This window comes from Trichomonas vaginalis, chromosome IV (assembly GCF_026262505.1).
Source record: "Trichomonas vaginalis G3 chromosome IV, whole genome shotgun sequence".
Classification (NCBI taxonomy): Eukaryota; Parabasalia; order Trichomonadida; family Trichomonadidae; genus Trichomonas; species Trichomonas vaginalis.
The window spans coordinates 40044048-40069105 of NC_067206.1; the positions used below are offsets into that span (position 1 = coordinate 40044048).

General features: G+C 33.7%; 8 protein-coding genes and 5 pseudogenes across 13 annotated transcripts, besides 5 other annotated features; 9 read left to right on the forward strand and 4 right to left on the reverse strand.

Moving 5' to 3' along the window:
- The first annotated feature begins 383 nt into the window (after positions 1 to 383).
- Positions 384 to 2131: a mobile genetic element.
- On the forward strand, positions 1095 to 1430 carry TVAGG3_0253570 (protein of unknown function, DUF4106 family; the record flags this gene model as incomplete). Its single annotated transcript, XM_051228128.1, has 1 exon — positions 1095 to 1430. One exon carries the CDS (start codon positions 1095 to 1097, stop codon positions 1428 to 1430), a length of 336 nt encoding a protein of 111 aa, XP_051113114.1.
- Positions 2132 to 2448: 317 nt separating the features above from the next.
- Positions 2449 to 3091: a terminal%2Cinverted (terminal inverted repeat of Maverick-1C transposon ID:TVAGG3_0253580).
- Positions 2449 to 25058: part of a mobile genetic element that runs on past the window's edge.
- Positions 3092 to 3619, reverse strand: TVAGG3_0253590 (protein of unknown function, DUF4107 family; the record flags this gene model as incomplete). The annotated part of the gene is made up of 1 exon (XM_001303370.1): positions 3092 to 3619. The coding sequence occupies one exon, from the start codon at positions 3617 to 3619 to the stop codon at positions 3092 to 3094; it is 528 nt and encodes a 175-aa protein (XP_001303371.1).
- Positions 3851 to 4730, reverse strand: TVAGG3_0253600 (uncharacterized protein; the record flags this gene model as incomplete). Its single annotated transcript, XM_001303371.2, has 1 exon — positions 3851 to 4730. A coding segment is annotated over one exon (880 nt), but the record flags the coding sequence as incomplete, so codon positions are not given.
- On the forward strand, positions 4780 to 5634 carry TVAGG3_0253610 (protein of unknown function, DUF4106 family; the record flags this gene model as incomplete). The annotated part of the gene is made up of 1 exon (XM_051228129.1): positions 4780 to 5634. One exon carries the CDS (start codon positions 4780 to 4782, stop codon positions 5632 to 5634), a length of 855 nt encoding a protein of 284 aa, XP_051113115.1.
- TVAGG3_0253620 (uncharacterized protein) lies at positions 5631 to 6149 on the reverse strand (the record flags this gene model as incomplete). The annotated part of the gene is made up of 1 exon (XM_001303372.1): positions 5631 to 6149. The coding sequence occupies one exon, from the start codon at positions 6147 to 6149 to the stop codon at positions 5631 to 5633; it is 519 nt and encodes a 172-aa protein (XP_001303373.1).
- Positions 6198 to 8625: a mobile genetic element.
- TVAGG3_0253640 (uncharacterized protein) lies at positions 6636 to 7424 on the reverse strand (the record flags this gene model as incomplete). The annotated part of the gene is made up of 1 exon (XM_051228130.1): positions 6636 to 7424. One exon carries the CDS (start codon positions 7422 to 7424, stop codon positions 6636 to 6638), a length of 789 nt encoding a protein of 262 aa, XP_051113116.1.
- Positions 9076 to 13083: a mobile genetic element.
- On the forward strand, positions 10099 to 10832 carry TVAGG3_0253660 (ribonuclease H-like family; the record flags this gene model as incomplete). Its single annotated transcript, XM_051228131.1, has 1 exon — positions 10099 to 10832. A coding segment is annotated over one exon (734 nt), but the record flags the coding sequence as incomplete, so codon positions are not given.
- Positions 11394 to 11958, forward strand: TVAGG3_0253670 (annotated as a pseudogene). Its single transcript has one exon. A coding segment is annotated over exon 1 (565 nt).
- On the forward strand, positions 14803 to 17000 carry TVAGG3_0253680 (annotated as a pseudogene). Its single transcript has one exon. A coding segment is annotated over exon 1 (2198 nt).
- On the forward strand, positions 17161 to 18011 carry TVAGG3_0253690 (annotated as a pseudogene). Its single transcript has one exon. A coding segment is annotated over exon 1 (851 nt).
- TVAGG3_0253700 (organellar and viral DNA polymerase type B) lies at positions 19957 to 20285 on the forward strand (the record flags this gene model as incomplete). The annotated part of the gene is made up of 1 exon (XM_051228132.1): positions 19957 to 20285. A coding segment is annotated over one exon (329 nt), but the record flags the coding sequence as incomplete, so codon positions are not given.
- TVAGG3_0253710 lies at positions 20493 to 21093 on the forward strand (annotated as a pseudogene). The gene has a single exon. A coding segment is annotated over exon 1 (601 nt).
- TVAGG3_0253720 lies at positions 22030 to 24167 on the forward strand (annotated as a pseudogene). Its single transcript has one exon. A coding segment is annotated over exon 1 (2138 nt).

Here is a 25058-nt window from a genome sequence, read left to right on the forward strand (position 1 = left end):
AGCTAGAAGAGCCTGAAGGAAACGAACAAGTCCCTCCTTTGGAAACTAACTTCACAGAACTAGATGAAGATTTGGAACAGCCGAAAAATCTTGACCCTCAACAAGAGTATGAGGTGAATATGGAATCTTTCCAAGAGTCTAAGAAAAATTCGGCTGACATAGTAGAAGAATATCGAAAAATGTTCACCGACATACAAAAGACTCCAACATCAGATGAAAATATTCAGCATAGAATGGAAGTACTGAAAGAAAATGTACGCAAATACAATAATCCTTTTTACTTACGACCATATAACGTTCAATCTTTGGCTGAACTCGGTGAAAATAAAAGGTTTAATTTCAACAAAACATATAGAAATGAAACATTGTTTAAAGTTCATTCAGAATCTAACCAATATGGAAACAAACCTACTTTTGTTTCTGCAGACTATGGAACTACAATGAGATGGGGTCATAAAGCTAATCCGGATAGGTGGTTCATAAACTTACAACCTCAATTCCAAGAAGTTGTAGACGCAATGGAAGTGAATGGTGAACCAGATATAGCTGGTATTTTCAGCGCGGCTTTAATGCCATTGAAAGATATGAAAGATGCAGATATTTTGGACCAGTATGAAATGAACATGGCTGAGGGAAATATAACACCTGACGTTCTAGAACATTTATCTCAAAGAACTACACAGAACCATAGAGATGGTATATTTGGTGAAGAGTTTAGAAAGAGAGTTAGGGAGAGAGAAGGAAGAGAACCTATTGTACATGACCTTGCAAACGAAAGTTTGCAAAATGTCATAAAAACTTACTTTGCAGACAATGAACCGAGAAGGGATGAATATTTAAGAAAACTCAAATGGACAGTACCAAATGAAATGTTAGTATTGAAAAACATGTTCCATGACAAAATAAAACCAACTACAGAAATAAATGACGCAAGACTGAAACGTTTGGTAAAAGCTTTCCCATTCACAAAAGATATTATTGGTAACATGGAAAGAAAACCAGAATAGCTACAAAATCATATATTTGGAAACGAGCTTATTCCATATGGACAAGCTCTGTTTGAAGAGCTTGAACCGGAAACTCAGGAAAGAGTCATGCAAACAATAAGCGACGACTCAAATACAAACTATGACAAAATCTTTCTAGGATATAGGTTACCTGAGATGGGCGACCAGAGCCCAAAGGCAAAAAGGACATGGGAAATTTACAACATACTAGGTGAACATGAGGCAAAGATGCAACAACTTGAAGCAGAGGGCAAGTTACCAAAAGCGACACCAAAGAAGAAGAGAAGAGTAGAACAAAGTGAAAGTAGTGAAGAAGTAACTTCATCTAGTGAAAGTAGTGGCAATGAAGGAAAAAGAAGAGTTAAAAACTCAGTCAGGAAGAAAGTAAAGCTTGGTCCGAGTGGGTTCTATTATGACATATAAATCCAACTATTCTATATTTTTACCCATATGAAATGTACGCCGCTCAGAATATAACGCCAACAGTTTTGGATGCCATGAACGGAAATGTTTCCGAATGGTATAACGAATGCGACAATGCCATTAGAAGGTCAGAAATAGTTCCTGGAACTTACGAATATACAACTGCTGTTTCTTATGGAAACGTAGGTGAGTTTGGAGAAGGTTCTTCAACAACAGTAGATATTGCTTGCGACAGGTTTCATATTATTTCTATTGACAACTCATTCTTATACGTGGAACAAGACATTGAAATAAAACCTTCTGCCAAGTTGTCTGACAAGAAAGGTTGCAATGGAATTTTCTATGTCGGATACCAATATGCTCCAGAAGTTTTCATGGGATATAAGATATATTCTAACTCTGACTTAGTTCAAACAGTAACATGGGCAAACTATGAATGGTTCGCTTTGAGAAACTCAGTACAACCACAAGCTAGAGAACAAACAGACCAGTATGCAACTATTGAGAAAATAAGAAGACTTGACCCTAACGTTCCAGGAGTTTATGTTAACCTTTCTGGACAAACTGCAGCAGCAGTAACCAAAGTAAAACTGAAACTAAGAGTTCCTTTGTCATCTTTCATCATCTTTAGGTTCTTAAGATACTTACCAAACTGGGCAGGAAAAATTTCTATTGAACTTACTCCAAGCAAAAATAACTTAGTCATTGCACCAACACAAGACCCATTCACTCTTACAGATACAGCTGGTGGAGCTGCCAGCATACCATTTGGAAAATGGTGCAAAGAGAAAGTTGACTTAGACTTTGGTTTCTCAAACCTCAACACTGAGGTAAACTACTACTTCTCAGGAACAGCAGACAACAATACTGCTTGGGACCCAGTTAAGTTCACATGCGAAAAATTTGAATGCAAGAGAATAGAAAGCAGACTTGCAGTCTATATGTTGGACCCAGATATTTCAAATGCTTTAGCTGCCAAATATATTGCAGTTCCACTTATGTTCCCTATACACCAAATAGTTAGTATACAAGTCTTGGGTATGGTGGCACTGCGTTCCACCATACCCAATACTTGTGAATTTGACACTTTACAAAACCGTTAACGTATATTTTACAACATGAACGCAAAAACTAACTTAACCTTAAATATTTACAAAGCCGCCAACAATTTCACCTCACTATCGTTCTCACTAACAACTTTACTAATGTTCTCATAAATTTTCCTCAATATCTTCATCATCAGTGTTAACCCTATTGTAGTCATACTTTGAAGCCAAAACTTTCTCTAACTTCTTAACGTACAATTTACATAACTTACCTTCGTCATCGTATGGTTTAATGATATAACTATTTCTATCTTTATAAACAGTCAATGAAAAGTCAACTGGTCTCGGATGTATTTGAAAGAACATGTTATGCTCAGGAAGGAAGAATAAATGTTTAAATGTATGTTTGTTATATGTTTTGATTTGTATGAGTTGCTTTTGTTCTGTCATTACATCCAAATAAAATAAAAATAATTTTAAAAAATAAAATAAAAAATAAATGATATCACCACCCTCACACGTATGAAAACATAGCACAAAAATAATTTAGGTGAAGTGGTGAGATCTAACCCGATTTCTAACCCGATTTCTAACCTCATTTCTACCCTGTTGAATTCATTGCTTTATAACTCTCTTCCTTGGTTTCTTTTTAGTTGCTTTCTTCACGTCTGTCTCCAACTTGACTGTCTTTCTTCTTCGTCCATAATGATACCAATTACTTCCACCAGTTAATGGGTCAAATGGTCGTTCATAAGGGTTTCCATACATTCCATAAGGTCCGTATGGATAAACCGCTGGTGGAGAAGAAACATTTTCTTTAGTTCCATCGACTCTATTTAAATGCATTGTTTCACCTTTCATCTGGTCATTAAAGTCTTTTGCGTGTTTTGCAAACTCATCGTCCTTTCCTAAAGCATTTTCTGACTCAGTCGCAACCAAATTGGATGCTTTATTTATGAGCCCTATTTTATTTAATCTTAACTTCTTTGCAACCCAGCCTCCAATCTTTCCTTTATTTGCATCTAATGTCTTTGAAACCCTTCCTCCACTCATTTTATTTACTGCGTCATAAGCTCCAAGTGCTTTTGCTCCAAATGCTAATGCTTTTGTTCCCATTGCGCCTAAAGCTGCCCAAGCTACCATTTACCCCATATTAAAATCATCTCTCTTCAATATTATCTCATAAAAGTTCTCGTTACTGGAGAAAGTCAATGAAACATAAACTTCTCACGTGCTTCGCCCTCACCGCTTTGCGGTCTATCTAACTTCTTTCTTATCTCATCTATATTCTCAATAAAATATTGCTGAACAATTGCTAACATCTTCTACAACTGTTATTTCATCATGAACGACCTTTAAGAACAAGCTCATTTAATATGCTATTAAAATCATTCTCAATAATGAGTCCATCCTTTCCGTCTTTGGGTAGCACAACATCTTTCATTGAAGAAGGTTCGACAAGTCTTATGTTAAACTTACTGACAAAGTTTGTTATACTATAATGCTTCGGCGGCGAATACATGTAGTTTGAAAGACATAATATAGATTCTTCAGCAAATTCACTTATACTGGATTTTATAACAATGTTCTCACGAGACCAAACGCCACCAATTGACAATCTTGTAAGCAATCCTGCTGAGCCTTCAACTGTAAACGTCGATGGTAACATTCCACGAAGGTCATCTATTGACATCTTTGAGTCACTGAATTTAAATATTTTCTTAAAGCAATCGTCATTATCTAACCATGCAATAGCTTTGAAGTTTTCATTCGAATATACATCTGCTTCATTAAATGTAAAACCTGACTTCTTTGCAGAGGCGATTTTAAAATCTATTGCATTTGTTTCAAAATTATATGCTATGGTAACTTCTGAAGGTAATGGATGTCCTTCCGCAGTCAGTTGTTCTCTCACTACCGTTTGAAGCTTTGTATTAAAAACTTTCATGTCATCTCCTGTATCTAAGTTCACATACACAGCAACAGGGAAACTATCTTGCTTCTTTGTTTCATCATTATATCTCAAAACATTAAAGTTCTTCAATAATATTGTCCTTCCTGCTGGAATACTTCTAACTTGTCTTATTTCAATAGCTTTCTCACCTCCTACATACTCTACCCAGTGTCTTGGATATTCATAAGTATACTGACTTTCTTGAATTTTGGTTGGTTTCATCATAACGTGTTCATAGTATATCTTTATACTCTTGTCAGTTAGACTCGGTGCTATGTTCTGAATATTTCTGACTTGCATTTTTAATGGAGATAAAATGAAGCATTTAATACATGACGTAGATGAAGACATGAATGAAACTACAGACAAACTTAACTCTTCTCTTATTCTTCCTTTCAGCAAAGATTATGAATTCTGTTCAAATGGTGTGTATTTCTATTGTGGAAAGATGGGTTCAGGTAAGACATTTAACCTCATTCGTCATATACTCATAACAGAGCGTTTAGGAAACGACTCTTACTATGACCAAATCATTATATCAGCAACTTCAGACTCTATGGATTCAACAGCGAAAACATTTATGAGTAAAGTTCAAGCATCTGTCGTTAAAGTTCCAGATAGCGAACTCATTGAATTTCTTCAACGTTACATTCGACGTAAGAGAAAATATTATGCTATTGTAGAGTTCATACAGTCAGGAATGCAAAAGACTTCAGAAGAGATGGAAAGAATTATTGACAAACACCACTTATGTCAGTACTCAGGAGTTTACGATATGAAACGACTTACAAACTACATTCGATCAAAACTTTCAAAATACCCCTTCAAAAAGTATCCTTCAAACACTTTATTAGTTTGTGATGATTTCGCCAGAAAAGGTTTAGTGTCAAAACCAGACTCACCATTAGCTAACATCATTACTAAAGTCAGACATTACCATTTAACTGTAGCAATACTTATGCAAACATGGAGGTTTTTAGCTTTAAACATAAAACGTCTCATAACTGACTTCGTTATCTTTCAAGGTTTCTCACGCTATGATATTGAACTCATTTGGAAACAGTCAGGTATAACATTACCTTTTGAAGAAATTTGGGAAGCATATAAGTCTCTCATCTCTCCTCGTTCATACCTTGAGATTCATATCATGACTAATACCATTAAAGTCAAAAATATTCCATGGGAACGACCAACATTGTTTTAAATCTTATGCTTTAATTGACTGATGGTAAACAAATTCCATGCATCTCTGTCGCCATTTCTGTTAATATTTTTGCTGTCATTCATATCATCCACTTCCCCATCCGTTAGCTTTTGAGGATATGCGTTAGAATAGCTGTTCTTAAATGAAGGCTTTTCACCTTTGAGAGCATAAACTCTATAACTTTCTGCATACTTTATGTTTGAACCTCCTGAGCCATCATTGACATAAATTTTTATAGGCTTCCACCCTTTGTTCATATTCCTGCTTCTTCCCTTTGCTCTTTTGTTCTGTAGATCTACATCTTTATACACAGCACCTGTCTCAGTGAATTCAACAATATTTTCATTCGTTAGCTTTACATTCAAACCCTTGTCGAGTATATTGTTCATTTCATACATATAAAAGGTTTTTATTCTATATGAAATGAGAAGCAAATCCATCTTAGCTGGTGCCGTTAATGTTCCAATTGAACCAACATCAAATGTTGACTCACGAACGACAAACAATATTGTCATAAAGAACTATAGTTCAGAGTGTTTGAAAGAAAAAGAACCAGATCTTAAGGATGGGCACTCATAGGCTCCTGACAGCATAAAAATGTTATTATCTCACAATATAAAAGGAATCATAGGAATCTACAACTATATCTATATTGTTGGAAGACCTCTTAATGTATCATGCATATAAGTTATATCAATAACTCCATTATGTTATATGATTGTAATCATATTTTCGTTTCATGTTCAAAAACATTAAAATCATACTAACTATATGAGTATTATATTTAGGAAGCTGATATATAGATATGATAAAATGCTAGGTTTTGTGATTAAGAATATATACTTATCTTTTAGAAAATAATACTTTTATAAAAAATTATATCTTATATAATCTAAAAATTTTGGACAATTAAAAAACATTAATTAAAAATAGAAGGTGAAAGCGTTTATTCAAAGAAGGTGCAAGATCATGATGTTTTGAGGGTGAAATAAATTTAATAATTATTTATGTGATTTAAGAGTAATACAATCATCGGTAGCTTGAAGACCTCTCTTTATAGCTCTTAATGCCGCAAACTTTTTTTGAACTTGCTTTGAATTTTTGAATGCTTTGATTAAATCTTTTGTTGTATCATACATTCTGAAATATCTGTTCATCATTTCTGGCATTGTTGGTAAATTTAACCTGTATCTTATTGCTACAATCGTTTCAAACATACTTTCATTGAAATGCAATATTGTGACTGCCATCCTAATTGGCCAAGAAGCATGCCAATTAATATTTTTATTAGCAAGCATTGCTTTGATATGGTTTATCGATTCAACTACTTGAGTTGAATGAATCTTTTTTACCATATCAAAGATTTTTACGGTATCTTCGAGGAATTTTTTAAGTGTTTTTATAGCAGTTTTATTTTTTGCATATTTCCATGGTTTAATCATCTTGCATTTTTCAGGATCTGGACAAAATTTATGATTTCCGGCATAATGTTTAGCGGAATTCAACCATAAAAACTTCTTTGTTTTAATTGACATATGTGTGTCATTGAGAAGTTGCCTAAGCCAACGCAATAAATTCTTTGAAATGCTAGATAAGATTCTGAATTCTGGCAGTTTGAGCTTTTTCTGTATATTGTTAAGAAAATGTCCAGGATCTCTGTATTCTCTGATACCTTTGAACGTATTTTTGATTGTAGAAACAATTTTGACATCGCCATCATGCACAAAAAAATTTACACGTTTTTCATTATTCCAACGCTTCAGCATTCTTTTTAAGCCTTCAAATTCCATTTCATTTGATTTTCCGTTGAAATTACCTTTGAAATTTTTAAAAGATTTAGATATCACTTCCCAATCTACAATTTTTTTGAGTTTCTCTTCTACAAATTGTACATAGCAAAACATTGCATTTCTTCTCTGACTCCAAGAACCGTCAAACAAAAGTCCCGAACATTTTCTCATTCGAGATTTCCAATAATTAACAGATTCTCTGGCAACTTCTATGATAACACGACCAACCTTTTCTTGGACTCGATGAAATGTAGCTTCTGACGGAACTTTGATGTTATTCAGCATGAATTGAAATTCTGATTGGCAAAATGTAGCGCCGCTCAATAATACAGATAGCACAAATTCAACAGTGTTGACGACATATGGCTCTACCCTATTTTTCGCGCTTTGAACTAAGTTCTTTATACGCTTTGCAACTGCTTTTGTTCGCCGCGGCATGAAAAATGAAGAATAACTTGACGGTTTCTTGAACAAATGGTCGCACATTCAAATATTGTGATGTACGATCAGGATAAAAGAATGTTGTTGCCGTGAATTTAGAAAATAGCAAAATTTCAATTTACGCAATCGAGATACAACTTGATCGTTTGAGCGATAACCATGGCACCCATAGTATTAATGAAAGTACTCATACTTACAATTATTTTCTCCCATAGGAATATTGTTCAATATATTTCACCTATAGAGGAAATCTCGAAATAAAATCGAATTTTTTCAAAAATTACAAAAATCAATTTTTTACAAAGATGTTCGAAAAATAACATTATATACGCATCAAATCAAAGCATTATATGGAGCATTATAATTCTATATATGATTGTCCATCTTGCTGTTGTGCTATTTCTTTTAAACAATAATTTCATTGTTGAAATTAAATTTGCAATTTCAGTAAAAATTGCGACCCATCATTTTGAATATAATTGAATTAATACATTTATTGTAAGAATATTATATACCAAATATTAGACTTCCACATGAATCCTGGTATGATATTATAAGTATTGCAAAATTAGAAAAAATATGCTCATGATATACTAAAATTCATGTTTCAAGGTTAACTTATAAATAAAATAAGTTCGAGAAATGCATCACTAAATATTTGAGCTTGTGCACTATAACGCTATATAATAGTCTTCACTGTTTTTAATATATTGACTTTGCTAGACTTGATTTTTTTCATCACCCTAATGAGTGCCCATCCTTAAGTCGGTGAATTTAAACACAACTTCAAACGCTAACACTACATCAGATGTTAAGTTAGAGTATCCACCACTGGACCAAGTTCTTTCAAGAGAAGCCAACGACAACCCTTACACAAATGTTCAAACAAATCCTTCAGATAACGTAGACCATTACCTTCTTCAGTTATACCAAACAATTTTACTCAAAGACGATAAGAAGCTTTTGACAAATCTTATAAGTAAGAACCAAATAATTCTAACAAAGGAGGACCTTGAAAATATTATATCACGAATAACAGGAAAGCAATGTGTCATTGACTATCTCGACCCTGAAATCGAATGCTGTGGTCAAACTCCAATATTCATGAAAATAGGTAACATCCGCATCATTGAAACACCAGGTACTCCAGGAGTTGAGTTTAAGTATAAATATTCGAACGAGTATACAAAACTATCTACTTACTATAAGCTATGGCATTCCAAACGGGAACCGCGGTTGGTTACCATGGATTTCCGTCACCGGTCACATTTTAAAGATTTTTAAAGCCTTATAAAAATATGCTTTGTAAATCATTTTTTGTAAATCGGCAAAAATTTGGTAATTTTCTTCAACAAATAAATCTGCGAATAGCATTTATAATACAAGAACAATCTTTTAAAATGCGTTTGATTCATTTTTGTATAATTTCATATAGGCACATATATTCTTCCGGGACTTTCCGTGATTTTACCGTAAAATCATTAGTTTACACCAATTTTTCCGTATTTTGAATAGTTTACTGCACTTTTTCCGTAAAATTGAGTTACGGGAATCCGCAAAATTTCCGGACCTCATTTTTCATAGAATATAATAATAATATTTGATAAAAAGATATATTATTTATATTTTTGATTTTTGAATTACGGAAAAAGTGAATTGATAACTTGACTTTTTTATATGGTTAATTTTTCAAATGATATTATGAAGATCTAAAATATTAAAAGTAAAAAATTGAATTACGGAAAAAATGAGGTCAAAAGTGAAATAAATTTGCAGAACAATTTTCATTGAAATAAGCTTTATTTTTCATTATTAATAACAATGCAAAAAATATTTATCACGGGTTCAAAATTTAAAATTAAATATTTTAATAATTTACATCTTATTCTTTATTTTATATTTAACCCGTGAAAATATCATTTAAAAATTGAATATATTCAAAAAGCTTTATTTTTATTATGACTGCATGGGATCCTCATGTATATGATGAGTGGATTCCATTTAAGAAGACGAAATATCCACCAACTCCTGAAACATTGGAAACAAAGTGTGGAAAAAATGTTTCACTACGATCGGCTATTATGAGAATGAGCCTAATCAATCAGACAAAGGAAGGCTCTTTACATACTGTGCCGAATGTAGTGAAACATTAGTTCAAGGGCAGTTCGTGCGATGCATTAAAAAAAGCAGGAAAAATGATTTTAAAGATCATAAGTGCAAATTTTTACTCCCAATGCCCAACTACGTTCCTGCTGAGCACCAAGTTGAGAATACTCAGCAAGCAGTTGGCTCTGGTAATGATCCTTCGTTAGAAGAGATCATTGCCAGGCTTATTGCGAGCCTAGATATAAGCCTTTATGCCACAATGAAGCCAGCATTTAAAAGCTTCCTAGAGAGCTTCGCCAAATGGCTTAAAAATAAAGTCAATCGCGAACAGGGCATCAACTTTACAATCCCAGACATTGAGTTCACACGGCGCGGTGTCAGAGAGGCATTGATTACTTTAGGCAAAACAGACTCCTCTCGGGGCCTAAAGTTCTGCGAGGAATTCCGCATCTTCTCAATTTCCCTGGACTGCGGAACACACGGCAGCCGTCATGGTCTATTCTCTTGTGTGTGCAATCCAGGCAAAACAGATCGCCACCAATTCTTCGACACAACAATTTCGACTAATTGGACATACGAGGACTACCATACGTGGTTTGATTCTCTTAAGGTTAATAAAAACCACGTAGCTGGAGTAGTCGGAGATGGTTTGCCAGCCCAGGTTAAAGGACTCTGCCACTGGAGGCCAGAAGGAGCCCTTTTCCCTGGCTTACAAACCGTGTACATTCGTTGCCTTAACCACGTCTTGAACAATGCTATTGTCCACGCACGTAAGCAATGTCCATTGTTGAATGAACTGATGAATAGAGTTCACCAGATTATCATTATCTTTAAGAATCACGATATGAGAGCGAGATACAAGATCAGGGTTCCATCAATCCCGGAAACTCGCTGGCTCTACATATATGATACTCTGTTTTTCATCTTTGATAATCTGGAAACAATTAATACTGCTTTAAGAAGTGGAGATCTTCCACTATCCCTTTCCAGAGCTACACGTGAACAGTTACAATGGACACGTGATGGAATTCCTCCACTCTTTAAAGATGCTTTAATGATATTCAAGCCATTAAAGCAACTTCAATTATGGCTGGAATCCAACAAGTCCATGGGTGCTTATGCATTCCTGATGATACAACAGTGCCAAGGGATGTTGGATGAAATGGCAGGAAGATTAACGCCAGATGGTGAAGAGATTCTCCGATCAATCACTACAATATTCAAAAATGATATGAAAGAATATGGTAGAATTGATTTGCTTCGGTTTGCTTTCGGCTTTACACCGTTAGCAAGGAAGATCATCAGAGACAAGAAGGGTTTTGGAGGAAAGACAAGCTATCCACCTATAATGCAGTTGAAAGATGTGCAAGTCCCAACGATTCCTTCCCTGAGGATCATCAATCGCGAGATCACATTTGAGAAACTCGGCGAAATCCTTGAAGAAGAACGAACAGAACGTGTTGACGAGGTAGCCGAGCATGATGAAGAGATCCAGCAAGCAGAAGAGGAACAAATGCTTAACGACGATCATGCAGCCGAAACAAATGCCGATGGTTCGAGGAATTCCTTGGTCTGGGATGTTGTAGATGAAGAGATAAAAGATCTATACACATTCATGATAACAATCCTCAGACAAAGAGCAATTGCCGAATCAACAGTTGATCCAACGATCAATAAAGACGATAGAGCCAAGGAATTGAGTGATGCTTACGATTTCTTCATAGAGCAAGATGATTCCCATCTTATAAATGGTCATCATCTTGCTCAAAATGATGGCAAGTTTTGGTACATGAATGGCATAAAGCAACTAAAAGCAATAAGACCAATTGGAAAAAGGATGATGTCACTTTCGTGCAGTGAAGCAGATGTAGAACGTGTAATATCTGAATTGCGAAAGACAAGAAATTCAATGAACGAATCATGCAAAGAAGAATATGTAGCATGCCGCTTCTTCATCAAGTTGAATGATGATCAATTTGATATTTGATTTTGTTTTTTAATAAAATTTATTAAATAATTTGTTTTAAAAAGTATTATTTTTATTCGTAAAGATATTAGACAGAAGGTGGCCAGCCTAATGTCTATCAATCTTTAATATTAGTAGTAATTTCCCGCATTTCTGAATGATGATTGATTAGCTTTGTTGTTATTGATGTAAAACTGGATAAGTATTAAATAATTATATTAATCTTGGCCAGGGGACTGCTGATGGCCAGTCAGCAGCGGCCACTATGAATCATTATAATTATTTAATACCTAAATTGAGGTAAAAAGCAATAAGACTTGCCGAGCCTCATGCCCCTACCTCATATAAATAGAATCACACTTTAGTGAATCAACATCTATAAGAATGAAGTGTTTTGAAGCTGAAATAATATTGAATAGAAATTAATTTTTTCTGAAATTTTGAATGAAATTATGGGAAATAAAAAAATTACTAAATATTGTATTCATACAAATATATTATTTTAAAGGAAAAATAGATGCTGATAGAAACGATGAAAATTTTTGAAAACTTTACAATTAATTTATGTTCGTTAACCATAGAGCTTGCAATCCAAAGCTCACGTTAGACAACAAGAGTCATGAAGTCTCATACTAAGGGATATCCAACATATATTTTAATAATCTAATGTTTGTGACAAATATTCAACATAAAATTAAGTTTTCGTTTCGTTACAAGGCATTCATACTTTGGAGATATCATATTTAATGTACAGAAAAGTTAATATTAAACAATACATGCTAAAGAATTAATAAATAAGATAATAAAATAAATTTATACGTAATTACTTTCATTTAATATGCTTTATGCTGTATAATATTGATTAAGAGGCATTAAAAGGTTCCATAGTCTGCTTTTATAGGCAAGATTTTTGATAAAAATTTTAAATTTTGAAAAATGATGAGAAAAGGAAAAAAAGGTAAATGAGAGCAAGAGGAGGGAAAAAAAAGAAAAAGAAAAGAAAGGGAAGGGAAAAATAAAAGAAAGAAGGACATATAAAAATTTAGATGCGCATTCTTAATGCCGAGGCGGCTTGCCGCCGAGGCGCGATTTTTTTAGGCCTCTACGGTAACCCGGCAATGTTTTTTTAAATCTTGTACAGCCCTACTATAAGCTTTGTTTGAAATATGTTTTAGTAAATTAAAGCAATTTGTAATATCTATCCAAAACTTCTTCAACAGTATCGAACTCATCTTCATAATGCAAACCTAATCTTATTGACTTGGTGCAGTTTTCACTAACACAATATTTTTCTGTTCTCTTGACTGACATAACTAACTCATTTGTTTCATCAAACAGCAACAACCAAAGTTCATGACCTAATACATAACATTCATACTTTATATTTTTAGCTCTGAGTTCTCTTGTAAGCTGTTGCATTTAATATTTTCTAAAAAGTCAACTTCAACAGTCATTCGCACTGGTGCCTTCAGTTCTACAGGCTCTCCTTGAAAGTCAACAAGTCTGAATTGCATGTCTTTTCAAATTATGAGGACTAATGCGAACCCATTTACCTAAATGAGTTGCTATGACAGGAACGTTTGGAATGAAACATTGAATTTACTTCATAACAGAAGGATTTATATTCTACTGAACCTTTACTATTAAACTCCTGAAATACCTGTGACATTAGCTATTTTTGACTCAATGTACAAACAATTGCCATAACATACGTATGGAACAGATTTCATCTCAATCGTTTTGTCAACACTTTTCAAAGAAATGTCTATGGTATGCTCCCAAAAAAGTTGTACTCTATGACTCATTCTTGGTATCTTAAACTCTTTCGCATAACTGAACTTCAAAACTCCTGCAATAAGTTTAACATTCATTAAGTTTTCTCCGTTATCCTTGTTATTGTAGTATTTATGAGAGCATTTAACACTCCAGCTAATGTTTCCATCTTATATTCTACATTATTGTGAAATTTATTTCGTGCTTCTTTCCATCTATTTCAAGCTCCATGAAATCTGTTTCGTCTAGTTATAACGAATGAAGCAATAGTATTAAAGTCAACCATTCTGAATGCAAGTGGCTCATTCTGTAGACCTAAGTTTGTTTGTAGTTTTACTGTCCCGTATTCGTTTGGGTCTGTACTTTGCAAATAGAACAACATTTTATTCTCATTAAAATATGAGTATAGCTGCATATGCGTATGAAGCTGACAGAGCTAAACGTTTATATTTTGGTCAATACTCTCTCACACTTACTGACAAATATATTGTTATCAGTGATGGAAATACCGAGAAATACATAACATGGAAGGACTATGAAAAGTTTGACCCCATTTTAACTCCATGCACTATGCCATTCATTGTAAATGGTGAAGTTGTCATGAAGAACGACACAACAGTATATAAGTCTGTTCATGAAGCGTTAGAATATATGTTGAATTATAATCCCGAAAGATTTGACCCAAGCACTACGCCATGTACAATGCCTTTTATTAAGGATGGTGAAATCGTAAGAGTTCCGGATTCAACGGTTTACACAGCTGTTCAAAACAGTTTACAAAACATTTTAGCGAATATCTTTAATTCAGAAACTACAGAAATAAAATTACCATATATAACAGATGCTAAAGAAATTAAATCAAAAACGACAACATTATTTACGTCACTTAATGATTTAATGACTTATATCATTAATATTCCTGCACCAACTATGGCATTTGATCCAAACTCAACGGTTTGCAGTGTACCTTTCATAAAGTCGCAAAGCGACCAGGGCGAAGCCCATGACAGTTCATTAATTGCTTTAAGGGATTCGACAGTAAATGAATCATTAAAGGCGTCATTAATGAAAATCATTGATTTTAACTCATTCATGAATACATATAATTCATTCATTAATGTTTCATATGCTTCTAAAGAAGGTGAGCCAAAAACTAGCTATGAAATAAAAGCATCAACGACGAAATTGAATTCGTTAACTTTTGACGGTGATAGTTCCGTCAACAATATAACATCAGGGAAGACAATTTTAACGAAAGAATATTTAAAATCTCATGTTAGTGAGTTCGTTGAAATTGAAAAAGAAGGTGGAATTAAGTTTGATCCACTGAATTTCATTTTCAGCTTAGCGAATGCGGGTATTAATTTTGCTGAATGGACAACTATACAGAGTGAAATAAACGCAATATGGACGTTTTTGGGGTCAAAAGCGGGAATGAGTGAGCTCGTAAATGCTGCAAGAACATTAGGTGAAACAGGAAATTTTGTTGATGGTTTTAAAAGACTTGTTTCAAATGTTTTAACAAACACAAAGAAATTATTTAGATATACTGTACATAACGGACGGATTTTCGAACAGATAGCAACAAACCCTCCGGTTATGGATGCGTTGATGATGGCTGGAGATATAAAACCACGTAACAACGACTATGGGAACGAACAACAGGATACTGGTCGGGTTATTCGAGACATTAAAAACGTGTATCCTGAAGTTATTGATTTATTTAGAGGAGTTAATGATTCAATTTCAAAACATTCTATAGCCCTCGATGAAGAGAATAAATTAACAGATTATATATTCGTCATTATTGCAGAATTAATGAAGAGAATAAATGAAAAAGGAATTGGTGATATTATTAATGTTAGCGATGTAATGATGAAAAGAAATTTTGACTCATTATTTACAAAACCGAAAACAGAATATAGTCTTTATGACGTAATTACCGAATTAATGAAAAAGATTAATGATAATAAGAGTTCTGGCGGAAGAGTTGAATTAGAAGTGAATGAGAAATTAGCCGAAAAAGCTGACAAAAATGAGCTTTCAGCTCTGAGTGATAAAGTCAAGAACCACGTTCATTATATAACTTCAGACGAACAGATTATAACGGACTACCATGGATATTTAACACGAAGTGATGAAGTGAAGACAAAAAATGTTAATGAAAGAAGATATAAATTCATTCGTGCTAAAGGTTATGACATAAGCTGTACTGTACAGTATGACATAGGTAAAGCACAAGAAGCATTTAGTTATAACGATGAAATTTATGCCTCTACTTTCAATGTTAACGGTGTATTAGTTGAACCAAGATTTACTTTGAGAGTTAAGTCAAAAATAACGTTTGAAGATGCTATTAAAAGTAAAGCTGACAAAGATGAACTTGAAGCAACGAACAAAGTTTTGAAATCTCATAAACACAACATCTCCGATATAAATGAACTTCAAGCTACATTAGACAGTAAAGCCGACAAGAACCATACACATAAATCCTTCACTACTGTTAGAGCAGACGACATAATATTGAACTATACCCTTGGTTCAAGTGCACCTTTAGAAAATCCAAGTACAAGCGTAAAAGATACACTAAACAATTTAGATAACAGTTGTAGGAATATCGAAGATCATGCCAGAAACTTTGAAGCATATGAACAACCAGCAATGTTAGATAAGAAAGCCGACAAAACTTATGTAGATGAAAATTATGCAAAGAAGTCGGAAGTAAATGCTGCGCTTAATGGAAAAGCCGATAAAGAGCACGTGCATGAAGAATTTCAAACAATCAAGATTAAAGAAATTAAGGCATGCATCGAAATAGTAACAAAAACAGGAAGAGACGGTGCAACTGTACAAGAACAAAGAATTTATCCTCCTACTTTTCCTAATGGTTTAATAACAAACAATATAAATATTGTAGAAGGCAATAAAACTATAAACGTTAAACATGAACTTCTAACAATGAAGGCCCAGATTCTTGAAACCATATATCCTATAGGCTCTATTTTACGTCAATGAACTCAACAAATCCAGCAAGTGTTTTAGGTTTTGGTACGTGGGAACAGATTGTAGATAAATTCCTCTATTGTGCGAACTCTTCAAAGCAAACAGGTGGTTCGAAGAAAATTAAAGAAGCAAACCTTCCACCGCACACTCATACAGGAACTACAAACACAACAGGTAGTCATTCACATTCAATAACAAAAAGAGGTTATACAAATCTTGCAGCAGGTTCGGATAGACAGGGAATGCATAGATATGATATTTCAAGTGACCCAGTAGATTCAAGCGCAGGTATTTTCTGTGGAACCGCAGGAAATCATTCACACACTTTCACAACAAATCCAACAGGCTCGGGTAAAGATTACATGCCACCATTTGTGACTATATTCGCATGGTACCGCGTTCAATGAACTCGCTTGAGCCTAGAATAAAATCTTTATTTTTACATAAATGAGCTTGAAAGAAGTATTCGAACAACATCCATGGAGGTCATTTAAGAAGTTCAATGAAGCTGCAAAGAGTTGGGGATTTACTAACAGAGCTGAAGTTAAAAAGTTCTTTGACAAAAATGTTGTACATCAAACAAAAATAAACCCTTACGACTACTTTTTACCAATTTACTCCAACACTCCCGACGCATACCAATTTGACACTCTCATTCAAAGCAGAAAAGGAGGACATAAACCATTCCTCATCTTCATAAATGTTAACACTCGCAAAGCTTTTGCGTATATAATGAGAAATAAAGGAACTCGTGAAGTGTTAAGAGTTTTACAAAAGTTTGTAGCAGAACATAACCCAAGTACTTTAACATCAGACCAAGACAGTGCATACCTCAGCAACGAAATCACAGAATTTCTCATTAAGCATAACATAACTCACTACACTACTGAAGACCATAACCATAATATTTTAGGTATCATTAATCGCTTCATAAGAACGCTCAGAGATTTAAATCAAGAGCGAGACTTTACCGAAGAAACAATGAAACATTTTCTCGAAGTTATAATTCCTCAACAATTCTACAACAGGACATACACCAAATTCAATGACACAACAACAAGAAGAAAAGTATATACAAAAGCAACGAAGCCAAACACAAAATATCAGAAATTCAACACAATTTACCCTCATTTCTGGTACAAAAGTTCGTGTAGTTCTTGACGACAAACCGTTGACAAAGAAACGTTTAAGGTTAAGTCGAAACTATTATATCGTAGACTCTACGCAAGGTAATGGATATCTTATAAAAGCTGCTGACGACTCTATTGCGTTTTATCCTCGTCATAAATTAGTCGAAAGTAGTAATGGCAAACTTGCTGAAACCATTGACGAAGCAAAGCGAGGAGTGGTTATTGAAATACTTAACTATAACATAAACGATGACACTTATAAAGTAAGATATGAAGGAGGCGTTGAAGATGTTATACCATCTAAGAACTTGAGAGAGTCAAAGCCAACACATCTGGGACCATTAGAGCGGGAGTACTGGAAAGACAAAAATAAGCCAGAAAGAATAAGAAAATTCTTCTAAACTTTTTCATTAGATGTAAATCAGACATGAACGAGAACAGTCATGATATCATTAAGGGTACCATTTATTTTAACATAAAGACGCAAACGGACTCTTTGAGTCCTGAGGTCTTTCAGACCGAAGCGGCGAGGACGAAGTCCATGAACAAAAATCATGTTTATGTTAGCATGTTAGATCTAACACGTTTTCTAACCACTTTTCTAACATGGTCTAAAACTCTCGAAAATCATGAATTTTTGACATTTCCTTATGAAAGAAAAATAACGCTAATTTTTTTCTAAGAAAAATTTTTATCTTGTATGTAAAGATATGATTTCAACAATAGGTTCTACAACACTTCAAACAACAACTTCACCAAACTCTTTAGTTATGAATTCAACATCTATGTTAGTAGAGATGAAAAGCTTCATTCCTTCTTCATATACTTTTGAGACAGAAATACAAAGAATTAAGCAAGAACTTTTAACAAGTAATTTAGACTGTAGTGCGAAAGATGAAACAAATGAACAGTATCTTTATGACATGCAGGATATTATTGACCATTTACCCAAATTGCCTGAAATCCAACAACAAAAGCTCACTATTCATGAATTCGATGAAATAGAAGTGAAACCAACTGACTCAGTAGAAATAAAGAAGTTCATACGTAAAGTAAACTATGAGTTTCTAGGATATCATTGCAACCATAAAGTTATGGACAAAGATTGCGACATGGTATATAAGAACATCTCTGACATATATAAATCTGGGGAGTTTAAGACATACGACAACTTTGTTTCATTAGTTGCTGAATGTGTATGGCAGATAAGAGATAAAGATAGAAGAGGTAAGGTATGGCATGAACAGTTAAAACCAGCAGCTTTTGAGTTAAAGAAAACCATTGACGCCTTAGTTGTTCTAGCTGGTTTTATTTCAATGTATAACGCAAAAATGAATCCGCAATGTTCAAAATGTAAAGCAGCAATGAGGAAATATAACTACTCCGTCAAAGAGATAGAACGTATGAGAAACGACTATGCTGACTTAAAGAAAGAAGTAGAGAAACCAGCAGAAGATAAAATGGACATGTTAGCATTTCTGAACAAAAACTATCCAACTGCTGACGATTTCCTATTATCTGATGTCAAGAAGAAATATAAAGAAACCTTCGGCATAGTTAAAATTTTTGATATCCTTCGTGAAGAAATAGAAGCTACAAAACTGTTTAAAGTCATGAACCATCGCAACATATACCATGTAAAACGCTTGTAAATAGTTTTCTTCGATGTTAGAAAAGTGGTTAGAAAACGTGTTAGATCTAACATGCTAACATAAACATTATTTTTGCATTAATCCCACTATGTTGTCAAAATGTCATGAATTTCATTAGTTAGAAAAATAACGCTAATTTTTTTCTAAGAAAAATTTTTATCTTGTATGTAAAGACAGTAATGACAAACATTGAGTTTGAAACAGTTAGAAAGATAGACAATGACACCAAAGTGGTTAGAATAGGTGATTTAAACGTAAGATACTCAAAGAAATACAACAAATATTCTTTGTCAGACATTATATCTCCATCTGGAAAGAAAACAAACGACTGGGTTAGAAATGCTTCAACTCAGAAAATTTTGACAAGAAATCCTGAGCTTATGATATCAGTAGCATTTCATGGAACAAGAGCATATCTTATAGACAAAAGTCTTATACCAATAGTTTTGTTATGGTTAGACCCAGTTGTTGGATATAACTTCATAACTTATGGTTCATTCGATACGGAACGTTGCAGTGAAGGCTTACTTTATATCGTTCAGAAACCGAAGGACTTCAACACAAAAAGATATAAGATAGGAAGAACATATAATATAACTCAAAGATATGCCAGTACAGTCAATAGAGTCAAGGTTGTGTTCGTTAATGATATGAGAGCTGCAGAAACAGAACTACTTGAAAAGTTTGAGAAAATGTATGGTGCTCCCACGAAAGGTAAAGAAACGTTTGAAGTAGATGAGATAGATAAAGCTATAAATTATTTGACGAAGTTGCTGAAAAATACATGTAAAGCGTTTATTTTTGTCTTTTGTGAAAGTCAGAAAATAAAGTTAGTTTTTTTTATTTTGTATGTAAAGACAGTAATGACAACATCAGAGAACACAACAACAGTTATAGTCCATGAAGCTATAAATGAAGAATACGAATACATACAGTATAACAAACAGTTACGTCTCATTCGTTCAGTCAAGATGACATGTACCAAATGCAAAGTATAATGAATGCTCTTCGTTCTACAAAGCAAGCATATCATTGGTTTGAAACCAACAGACAAAAGAACTTTTAGAAGAATTTCCTCATATGATTGCTTCCCTCGGAAAACCGAGAGAAGAGATTCCGTACGAAAATCGCAAGAATTTGGCACCTGGTTTGAAAGGTTATTATGTTCATAGACTTTTAGTAAACGCTGTAGCAATGTGGGCTTCACCTCGTTATGCTTGTTATATTTTCATGATGTTAGATGAACTATATAAAGCAGAACGTGGAGAGATGGAAAAGAAACTTCAAGCAAAAGATGAAGTCATTGAATCCAAAGACAAAAGCATACAGAAAAGAATACCACGTTCAGTACCAAAAGGAAAGGAAAAAAGCTATAAGTATATGATTTACGCTGAAGATGGAGAAAGAAGAAGATAGAGATATGTGTATGTTGCATTTAGTGAGAAGAAACAACAAGAGCTTTTATGACCTCGCTAAAATATATAAATCTGACAGAAACTGGTTCTATCGTGAAAACTTACCGATTTCAATGACACCGAATGAGCAAATAAAGGAAATTGTCAAAAGTACTCTTCCTCAAACACACTATGATATTAAAGGTTGTACAATTTACCTTCAAAGAAGACTTACCATTACTGAAGGAAAAAAATAACAGAATATTTCGATAACTTCAAAGAGGAAGAATAAAAAAATCTAAGCTAATTTTATTTTTTTATAAAATTTTATCTCATATGAAAGAACATGAATTTAGAATATTCGGAACTCATGACAGAAGAAGAGAACGAACAACATGTAAAAGATTACAAAATTTCTGAAGGTATATAAAGCATTTAAACAATATCTAAATGCTTCTAAAGATTATGCAAAATTTCTGAAGGTATATAAAGCTTATGAAAAAGCGTATGAAAAGTTTATACATTGGGGAATTGTTGTAAAATATCGATATGAAGACTAACCAAAAATATATTTTTGCTTAAATAGCTCAGGGTCAATTTCTTCAACCATTTCACTTCCTTCGTCAATGTCAATTGAAGCTTCTTCAACCTTTGGTAAGAATTTCTGTATAACATCTTTGTTCGTTATTGTCTTCAGAGATGAAGGATAATATTTCACATTTGTTTCACCCTTCTTATATTCTTTCTGTTCGGAAAGATTCATAGCAATACTGAAGAAGTCAATGTTAGAGTTCTTTATGACAGTATAATGAGTATCTTTGACATTCACGAAGAAACCCTTTTGTTTCAAAACTACTGCTAACTCTTGTGAAGTATAACGTTTGCGGTCAATGACGATAGCTAATGGTCTGACATACTGACCAAACTTAGATTCTTTCACAAATTCTTGTTAAAGATAACATTAACGTTTGAAGCACCATTGAACTCATTCTTGATGACAGTAGCGAGAGCATTGTATGAAAAGAACTTGCAATCTTGCATGTGTTTCATTAAAATAAAAATATTAAATTATTTTGAAAAATAACTTAAAAAAATCTAATCTAATTTTTTCAAAAAATATTTTTTTATTTCCTACTAAAGATGTATCGAAGTTGTCTAAGTTAGAACACTCGGAAATAAAACAACTTCTTACAGAAGCTAACATAGATGTTGCAAAACATTACGCGACAAACAAAAAGCACTCGCTGACATCCTCAATGACTATAATGGTGCAATAAGTTATGATAGAATTCATGAGTTCATAAAGCCGCAACGCGGCGAGGACGAAAGTCCATGCAAGAACTTTTCCTTTAAATGACGTTGCTATTGACTTATATCATAGACGTTCAGTACCTCATGAAGTAAGAAGAGAAATGTTTGACATAACAAATGCAAACGTTGGTGAAACAAGAAGAAGAGACGACACACTGAAACAACAGAGAAGAGAGATGTTTAAAAGTGCTATAGAACAAGTTCGCAAAGCTAACGATGTCATTCGTTCCATTGACGACAAACCAAAAGAAGGTGAGAGATGGTTAAAGAAAGATGAAGAGAATAGGAAGAGAAATGTGAAGTCAGGCAATAGACTCATTGACTTTAACATCGAAGCTTTAGATGAACCAAACAGAGAAATTTACACAAACATTTCGGTAAGGTTTTCATGAGACTCTTAGAGAAGATTAAAATAAACTCACAACAGAGATGGATGGTATGTTATAAACTTGGTGGAAAGTATGAATGTTCTACGTTAAACCTCAATAATATTGGAACATTACTACATCAGCTCTTGAAGGAGAACTTTATATCAGAGATAGAAGCAAATGCCGCAGGTATGTTGAAATGCACTATGACTTCTTCTTGACAAACATAAAGAATCTTACTGAAATAAAGATGTATGATTTAACAGAATATGAAGGTTAACGATGTCAGATGTAAGAAAGGCAAACCAAAAAAGAGACCATATAGAGATGAAAGCACACTGACAAATGACCAGAAAGCCATTTTGGAAGCTCTTAAGCAAACAGGAAACCCAGCACTTATAGAAAGCTTTTGGAAAGATAATGGTGAAAAGAAGTTTTATAAGAAAGAAGAGCGTCAGTTCTGGAAGTATCTTGCACATTACCTATAAATCTTGAACGCTACCAAATCTTCAATGAACTGAACAAAAGAACTGCAACACTTATGACAGAAGACAATTGTTTCGTTTATGCTTGCATTCAGGCTGGAGTAAATGAAGAAACTATTGACCACATGAGAGAAGTCATTCGTGTTAGAGACTTTCCTCAAGTAAAGTACAAGAAATTTCTGACGCAACAGTTAGCATTTAATGTTACCATTGGTTACTTCAATGACTCAAGATATAATGAAATAAAGAGATACATACCAAAAGAATGTGAAACTGTTCGAACTATTGACCTACTTCTTGTTGAAGACCACTACATGCTAAACGAAAGACTTCCAATGACAACATACTTCGTCAGAAATTACAAAGAAATCTTGAAGGAGTGTGGTGGAATGAACATTGAGAAACAGATGAAAATATATACAAAGAGAGAGAACAAATATGTAGTTCGTTATGATAGAACTACACCTATGGGATGTTATGAAAACATTGTGGGAGTGCAAATATTTCGAACCTATTTCTTATGGAGAACTTTTCACATATACGACTGACTTATATAAACAGAACCTTGCACCATTTAAAGATTTGACATATGCTCCAAAGTATTGTGTACAACTGAAGAAGAAAGCAGAGTCAAAAGAAGTAAATAAAAATAAGTGCAAGTTCATTCCTGAGCACGTTTTCTTTGCTGACTTTGAGTGTAGTACCGATGGCTTTCATAAAGCTTTTAACATATGTTACGACAGTGAAGATGGTTCAGTGAGTGAAAGCATTTGGGGTCAGAACTGTGCAACAGAATTTTTGGAACGACTTCCTGACAAGAGTTTAATATATTCCATAACCTCAGCTATGATATAAATTCATCTTAAGACACATGACAGAAGTGAAAGGAACTCCCATCATTAAAGGTTCACGAACAATGCAAATAACTGGCTTATATAAAGGAAGGGCAATTATTATAAAAGACTCTTACAGTGTGTATAAATAAGAAGCTTAAACTATTTCCTGCTATGTTTAACTTACAAACAGGACCGAAAGAAGTATTTCCATATAACTACTACAGCAGTACTTTGTTAGCAAATGACAACAGAACTGGTGTCATTTCTGAAGCATGTAAGTTTATCCAGGATGCAGATACATTTATGAAAAACATAGATTCCATCAAAGGTTGCAGAATAGATGAAAACCACTTCGACTTAGAAAAATATGCACATTTTATTGCAAACAAGATGTAAGAATTTTAAGAGAAGGTTTTGTAAAGTTCCGCAATGACTTATTGAAAGAGTTTGATTTAAACGTTTATGACTACGTTAGTATTTGTTCAATTGCTAACAAATTATTTGAGAACAGAGTGTACTTCCCGAATGGAAATTTATATGACCTCTCAAATAAACCAAGAGAATTTATTTCGAGATGCATTCAAGGTGGAAGATGTATGTTGTCAGATAACATTGAAACAAAGAGCAAAAAGAAACTCATTGCTGACTTCGACGCTGTTCATTATATCCATCAGCTATAGCAAGACTTTATACTTTAGAAGGAATTCCAAAAGTATGAAGGATGAGATGTTAAGCACAGAGTATCTCATGAGACATTTATTCGATGACGACCAAAAGGAACCCATTGGTGAAAAGTTTATGTCTGGCTTCTTTGTTCTCATTAAGATAACAGAGATTGGAATACATAGACCTTTCCTTTAATAGTTTGTGACCTGAACTAAATCCAGAACTTAACGTTCCCAGAAGTTCAAACACTTGCTGTTTAATGTATGTTGACCATATAACATTACAAGACCTCATAAAATATCAAGGTGTCAATGTGATGTGTTGCAAGGATACTATTACGATGGAAACAGAGATATTAGAATAAGAGATGAAGTAAAGAAGTTGTTTGAGTTAAGGTTAAAGTATAAGAAAGAAGGAAATCCTTTGCAAGAAAATATAAAGCTCATTCTGAACAGTATTTATGGCAAAACTATTCTATCTCCTATTGAGTCAAAAATAACCAT